Source organism: Diadema antillarum, unplaced genomic scaffold (genome assembly GCF_040938485.1).
Source record: "Diadema antillarum isolate AM-2024a unplaced genomic scaffold, OU_Dant_1.0 seq00000379_RagTag, whole genome shotgun sequence".
Taxonomy (NCBI): Eukaryota; Metazoa; Echinodermata; class Echinoidea; order Diadematoida; family Diadematidae; genus Diadema; species Diadema antillarum.
The window spans coordinates 391,598-399,509 of NW_027271378.1; the positions used below are offsets into that span (position 1 = coordinate 391,598).

A 7,912-nucleotide genomic window follows, 5' to 3' on the forward strand; every position below is an offset into this window, starting at 1 on the left:
CTGGCCAAGTTCATGACGTCTACGGAGAGCACGTGCACGTCGAAAGACAGATTGTTAGCTGGAGTATACCACCAGGGATTTCATATTGGTCCCTCTAATCGATAGTTTAACACTTCGAGAATGTAGATGTGTATGTCAATTCTCACCTTCTAAACTTCAGTGTGTACTGATGAGTGACATCAACGCTTGTCACATGCACAGCAGTCTTGTGTTCCGTTTTCCTTTCCTGTGTACAGATAGGGGAAAGAAATGCTGACATGTCACAGAGACGCCTGCCCAGTGAATGATAATACACGGTGTACTCCAGATGTATTTCTGCGAAGCTATCCGTTATCATGACAAGCAGAGACCCTATACAGAAAACTAGCATCCGCCGACTTCCATCCTATTACCACAGTGTACTGCAGTGTACAGATGGATGTGCGCAAGTGTAGTATTGTCCCAAGGGGAGAGAGATTACGGGGGGGGGGGGGGGAGGTGTTGTTGATGAGGGCAAGGAGAGAGAGAGTCTGCGTTGCTCGTATTTGGCATTTGACCTTTGGGGAAAGTGTGTGAGGGTCGGGAAAGTTCACTGGATGTGGAGGAGACGGATTGGACTGGAAAACTGCGCTGATAAGAGTGGATATATAACCTTCATCTCCAATATTATTATATATATATTTTTTCCCTCCCCACCAAACTTGATCTTTCATATTACCTAAATTTTGGAATGATTTGGATAGAGAAATAATCCAATCTCAGTCTCTTAATTCATTTAAGCATAAACTTAAACTAGTTTTTCTGAATCCATAATACTTACTGTTATTTTTCAATCCTCCCCGACATTCTCTGTTCATATACTTCGTAATTCTGTCATTGTATCTAACATGTGCCTCGCCCGTAATTTCTTCGTTCTCCTGGACTTTCTTTGTGCATATACTTTGTATATCTGCCATTGCACACTGTATGTGACTTGTACCTCGCTCGGGTGATCACGCAACTCTCTATAGAAGTCTTGTGGCGCGGACATTGTTTTCTTTGTCTTCTCTTCTTCTTTTTTTATTCTTCGTCGTTTATATTTCCCAAATTCATAAATCGTCATTCCTTTCAACTGTAAATATCAAGTAAGAATTAATTTCATATCAGTATCTGGGAATCTACACCCTACAAGCAATGCTTTTATGTAGATTCCTCATATTTCACATGTTTAATATATTGTCTTAAGTGCTGTATTCGACAATTCACCAATGCATTTTTTTTTTGGGGGGGGGTTATGTTATGGTTTATTATTGTGGAAACGTGGAATACGGAACAATAAAAACAAACAAACAAACAAACAAACTTTACCATTTTCATAATTATGCTGCCAACGCTAACTCCGTTCTGTATTCATAAGAGTTGTGTAGTATACAAATCGGAAGTGTTACGGTAAACTAACAAGCATTTACGTGAAAGTTCCATTCAAATTTGGAAAGAAGGAGGCACTCAAAATGCGACAATCAAAGTTTGAAAGTCATTATCGCTAAAACATTAAATCTCTGTATGATGATGCGGAAGACATATTTTCTCTTTGAATTGAATGCCAAATAAGTAATTTTATGGAATATTTGTGTGCGGGCAAATAAGAGACTTCCATGCAGGGCATGGACATCATATCGCGGCATATATTGTTTGTTATTGTGATCAATATGACTGTTTCATGAAAGCACTTTTGTTTTAGTTTCCACAGCCAAGTTTTTCATTATACATCCAATGTAAATGCAATATTGTCTATATTTTCTTTGTTTTTCATATCACTCTGAAGTCTGATGATTGAAGGGCAAATAGAAGGTATGAGAGTAATTTCCCAAGCACACACTGTGAAGACCGGAGTGCCTATAGATGAATTAAAGGAGATTTAGGCATGCACTGACATTCAAAGAATAGGCCCTATAACGTTTATAATATTGTCTGTATTCGAAGTCATCATAATACATTCCGTATTTCATACCATGGCAGCGGTACCACGGTCATTCCGTACCTAAAGGCCTATATTCATTATTTTGTTGGGTTCTCTACCGATATGGTAAGCTGCAGTGGAACACCGTGAGAAGTGGACGCGTTCAGGCATGCTATTCAGTAGCCTATACAATCAATATTCGAAGTGAAATTATTATGTACCCTACTTAACTTTTGATTATTAGAGGAGAGAAATGAAGCAAGCATGAGTAGGCCCTAAATACGTTATTAATGTCGGATGTAAGACAGCAAAAATAAAAGGAATTTCCAATTTATTCAATGTTTTTCGTTTTAAAAAAGCGATGTTGTTTACAAATCACACCATTATTTCATTGACTTACATACTGCAGATATTTTGATCAGGTTAAAAAGACATGATAACTTGCGCAGCATTCTTGATCAACCTATGTCTGTATGGGTGGGTGGGTGGAGGGGGGGGGGTGTTACACAAAGAATTTAAGTCGATCTTAAAAGTTAAGCTCACTAGCTCAACTTTATAATTTTATACCACTGGCTTTCCTATTCAGCTCCATTGATATATATTTTCAGAATTCACTTCAAATAAAATTGTCAACAAAATTGTCAAACAAATTCCTTTGTTAGTTCTTGTTTTTCATATCATGGCTGCATGAAAGGGTCTCCAAATTTTCGATTTGATTAGGAAGTTTTATACAGTTGAAAACACATACTAGTAGGTCCTACAGCATACCATGATTTCAAGTTGACCTTCACTTTTAAGATTGACTTAGTTTCCTTGTGAAGCACCAGCAGTTATCATAAATGGAAATCATTCTTGTTAAAAATCCGAGTACTACAGTATTTCAGATCGGTGTGACTGGCCCATATATCGACACCAAGCCGTCATTGATCTCAGAAAAGAGTCGGATATCGACGCTGTCGGGTTTAGTATGCAGGAAACACTATAGAGGGCGACAAAATGCATTTTCAGTGAATTGCGTAACATCAGCAGTTTGTTTAGATTTGCTCGGTCTAACGAGAAGCACTACTAAATCATGGTTTTGGTCAGTTTAAATGATCTAGAAGATGACGTCTATCCCGTGAGTATAATGGCTCAGCTGTAGGGAATGTAGTTGCTCATATTGGTATTCGATGAACGTGAAAAGGTGCATATTTGGGAAAAAGAAGATCCTGCTAGCTGCTCAGAGTTTCCAAGTTGTCTGGCCTAGTCCCATTCGTTCAATGTGATGTTCGTGATCGCGTGAATACCGTTACAGGGCAGGCTCGCTCGCAGCTCGCAGCAGTGAATAAAATACTAGTACTAGATCATCTAGAACATCTAGTCTAGATTAGATGATCTAGCTCCTCTTTATCTCACATTTTGTGGCCATTTCCTTGTACTTCATAAGGTACCAAATAATCATTGTGATAACATTGACATGCTCATGAATCTGCAAGAATCTTCAGCATGTTCAGCCTATAGTATTGAAGGCAGACTTATTAACCAGAAGAAGAATAATAATAGATCTATACATGTATCATAATTTCCTCTATTTTGACGCCCAGGGTGTGCAGGAATATGCAAAGTGTCAATCAAGAGCCTTCATGAAAGGTTTCATCGGTTTCGTCGCAGGTAAGAAGCTGTCAGGGACCCATGTATTTTAGTGTTGGGGCTGTGCAATGCAATGGGGGGGGGGGGGGGGGGGGGGGGAGGGGGGAGTCTAGGCAAGGGGCATTGGTTCATCCCCTCCCCTCCCCCCCCCCCCCCCCCAAATTGGTCATGGGTTTTGTTGAATTTTTTTGTTTGAAACTTTTGTTTGTGTCTTATTTTTCTTTATGATTCCTTCATTAAAGCCTTGCAATGATTCCATCAAATACAAAAATTGGTGTATGATGTTTATATAAATTGCCACAATGAAATAGTTTGCATTAAGTTGCCAAATCAGTTGGTGTTCTTGCAGTTTTTACATTTAAACATTTTCACAGTCCAAGCATTTAAGTGTTAAATTCTTGAGAATTTTGCTGCAGACATTATCATCATCATATGTCATTATCCAGACTGACACCTCTTTGCTATGACTGCATGTAGTTTTTATATGAAAATTGTTACACAGAAGTGGCTATGTTCATTAAGTCTACTAAGATTTATTGAGAAAGAGAGCAAATTTGAGAGAGAATTTTGACAGGAGTTTGTAGTCTTCTTTAATATGTTGCTGACTTCAAGAAGTTTTTTTTTTCGGTACCGTATGAAATACTAACGATGAATAGCAAAGCTACATTGCTGAGATACAGTACGAAATCACAGAACTGTGGTCCCTAGGATTTGATGGGTTAATTGTGACACTAAGCTCAGTTCTGTTACGTCACTGAGAGATCACCAGTTACATGTATAAATCCACTCATCCACATCCCCTCAGTTTTGTCTGCATGTATCTGCAAAAATACCCATTGAACTCTGATGATTTGAAAGATGAAAACACAAGCTCGAAACCAAGGAGATACTAGCTCACATAGTACCTCCTTGGAGATTAAGTTTTATTGTATGTCTGTTGGTCATCTAAAATTTAAAAAAAACAACAAAAAAAAACAACATGTATTTTCACTTATTCTCAGGTGGAGCTGCAGGCTTGACAGGAAGTATCTATGCTCGTCAGAAGTTTGCTTCAAAGTTTGCACCAAAGCACACAGTATCAGTGATGGCAGGTACTACATGTATAGACTGTTTTACATTGCTTGATTAACGTGTCAACAATCTTAGCTTCACCACTGTCATAATAGACAATGATTCTAAGGTAGAAATTACTGTGGTTGTCTAAACTTGCTGTTTGGTGAATAAGACACCATGATTGACTAACTGCCAGAAATAGCTACAGAAAAATGCAGGTCATACATTTATCTTGGATTGGTTTGGAATTGGCTCACTGAAGATATAGGTAAATGCACCTGAAATACATTTTATATCAGTGTGCATGGTAATAACATGTTACTTCTTATGTGTGCTCTTTAATATCATTACTTATGTCATATTACATGATGAGAGTGAAGCATCTGTACTAGTGTGAGAGCATTGTCATTGCGATTTATAATCAACATTATACACCTTAGCAATGATCATGTTATTGATACATGTATTGCTGTTAGCTAATGGAAATGAAATACTCAGTTGTAGTTAAATCTCATGTCTGATAGGTGTTATCTGACTCACTTATACACCTTAGCAATGATCATGTTATTGATACATGTATTGCTGTTAGCTAATGGAAATGAAATACTCAGTTGTAGTTAAATCTCATGTCTGAAGATGATAGATGTTATCTGACTCACTTGCTCTGATGCCATGATGATATTAAAGAATATATTCAAACTTAGCTGTAGGTCCAAATCAAGAAATGCTAAAACTTTCTTCAAGTGAGAGGGAGAAAGTGAGAAAATTGTGTGTCCTTGAAAGCAACCTCTGCGTACTTACTGTACTCCAACAGGTGGGGCCATTGTCTTGGGATACATCACAGCGTCAGTTGCCTCAAGGAAATGCCAGAGAAACTGGGTGAGAACTGCTCAGGCGGAGGGATATAACTCCTATGATATTGTGCCCGCTCAGAAAGAGGCCGATTCGACGACCAAAAAGCCCACCGCGACATCAGAAGTGGGGAAAGACGAAACGGATGTCCCTGTCTTCAAGAAGACGAAGTATGGAGACACAATGGGCTGAAAAGAACTTGTGATACTTGAAATTGATGGGGCATTAAAATAATAGAAGAATCCCGGACTTGCCTTTGAGGATGAAGGTGACCCAACCAGGGAGACTCTAATGTCAGGACATGATTTTCAATGTCTGGGACTGAAGCCCTGCTTGCACACCATCATGTATGCTTAACTTGTCATCAGCATTTTGTAGGATGATGAAACGCCAAAGATGCATGCAACTTTCATATATCAGGACAGATTGTGTATTCACTTTCTTTTCCAGTGTGCATGCAAACCATTCATTGATGTGTGCTCAGGACTTTATATAGTGCCCTAGCTTAACCAGATGAGAAATTATACACTGAAGATAACAGTATCTCAGAAGAGGTTTATTGAACCTTGAGACTTTGTCTGGTTTTCTTTGAGGGGTATTCAGAAATTATTTTGTGTAGGTATAATATATTTAATCAGACAGTGGCAGGACCAATGTTTCATTATCTAGACAGAATTTTCTAGGTTTTGTTGCTATTAATATCTTCATTTTTTGCTTGTATAGGGAGAATTCCTTTTGCTTGTGAAAGGATGGTATAAAGGGAGAATGATCACAAGCATTCTGTATAGATATGATTTCTTTGATGACTTGTGTCTTGGCATCAGTCACATGTTTCATCACTAAGGTTAGAAGTATGACAAATATTGTACATTATATTGTAAATTCAAATCAATGCATCTTGCTTCAAGTTGTTTTTATTGCAACTGAATGACATTGATATTTATGTCAATGAGGGGCAATTTGTCAATCACATTTTTTTTTTCAAAGACGTTTATGAGACAAGTGAACTCAAGTGTTCTGGATCATGTTCTTGTGTATTGTATGTTTGGATAGTCTCCTGAATATTAATGATATCAGAAAACAAACTCAATTCAAAATAAGTGAATAGGTATTCATGCCATGTGGTAGAAATCCAAGGCTACATGTGTGAGAACCTTCCTTTGTAAGCCATCTGATACATTTACCAAACATGCCTTGGAACTGGGTACTAGGTATATCAGAATGTGCAATATACCGGTACATGTATGTGTCGAGGAGTTAGCCCATTCTATCTGATACGTTCTTCATATAAGCCCATTCTGTCTGATATGTTCTTCAGCGAGAATTAAATATGTTTTATTTGCTCTTTTAAGACACATGGCATGTCATAGTTGCCTATTATAATAGCGCCACCTATCAGATTTCCGATTTATGATTGCATCTTTCCCTTTTGTCCTTGTAAGCCACCATTATAATATACTAATAGGCCTACCCAAGTTTGACCAATTTCACCTTCATGTGTGATCACTTATGATGAGAGCAATGAATTACCTGTAATATGTCGTGTACTTCAAGACTGATTGTAAATTGCAAGGAGCAAGGATATGAAAATTTGACTTAGCAAATTTACCTTCATACTATACCTGCACATTCAAGAATTTAAGGAATAATAAGTGACATAAAGGCAATATAGAAAGAAAGAAAGAAAAAAAGAAACAAGCATATGCCTGCCTACAGTAGCCAAGTGGTAGGAATGATGTGATGTTCTCTTGAAATACATGGTGCATGTTTAGGTTCGAGTTGGTTTATGGAGTTTGAATTGTGGTGTACCAGCTTGTATGAATCATGTCAAAAAAATGCCACTTGTATGGGATGATGCAAAGTCAAGCAATAAACTGTACCATGTCACATATTGATTTCTAGATCGTGTGCATCATTTGCCACCTTGCATGCTTGTACATGTATTTGCTGCATTGGTAGCATTCAAAGAACAATAGCCCAGTCACATAATGATCCAGCACAAAGTAAGTTACAGTGTATCTGTTAAAAAGTGTCATTTTACAAAATTATGCTCCTACCTGTAAGTTGGATATAAAATGTAACAGTATGTAACTCTTTTTTTTTTTTTTGGTCACATCAGTAGATGAATGTAGACTTTGATCCATCTGTAAATTTTGTTTCTTTCTTAGAACACCTTAACTCCACACTGATATTGAGTGGGCATGAGCCAGAATGAGCCACATACATGTATTATGATATTACACCACATTATTGTAAATACTGACAATTCTGAGAAAACTCACATTTTGTGAAAGGGAAGAAATAAAAAAGAACTGACAAATTTTGTCACATGAAATATTCACCACATTCATCATCGCTGGACTTTTCAAATACAATAGAACAAAATGTTCTCATGCACAACAAACAACTACTGTAGTGGAACGTTACTGCTGTATGTACAATACAGTACATATTTTTATT

General features: G+C 37.5%; 1 protein-coding gene across 1 annotated transcript; it reads left to right on the plus strand.

Moving 5' to 3' along the window:
- Positions 1-2,990: 2,990 nt before the first annotated feature.
- LOC139731563 (transmembrane protein 141-like) lies at positions 2,991-5,785 on the plus strand. Its single transcript, XM_071642453.1, has 4 exons — positions 2,991-3,035; positions 3,502-3,568; positions 4,549-4,638; positions 5,415-5,785. The coding sequence occupies exons 1-4, from the start codon at positions 2,991-2,993 to the stop codon at positions 5,642-5,644; spliced, it is 432 nt and encodes a 143-aa protein (XP_071498554.1). The 3' UTR covers positions 5,645-5,785.
- The last annotated feature ends 2,127 nt before the right edge of the window (positions 5,786-7,912 follow it).

Bases quoted from the DNA above. Each gene is read 5' to 3' on its own strand.
- LOC139731563 (XM_071642453.1), top strand. From the start codon at position 2,991: ATGGTTTTGGTCAGTTTAAATGATCTAGAAGATGACGTCTATCCC. The intron at 3,036-3,501 runs GTGAGTATAATG...TTTGACGCCCAG, and splicing joins TAGAAGATGACGTCTATCCC to GGTGTGCAGGAATATGCAAA. The intron at 4,639-5,414 runs GTACTACATGTA...GTACTCCAACAG, and splicing joins CACAGTATCAGTGATGGCAG to GTGGGGCCATTGTCTTGGGA.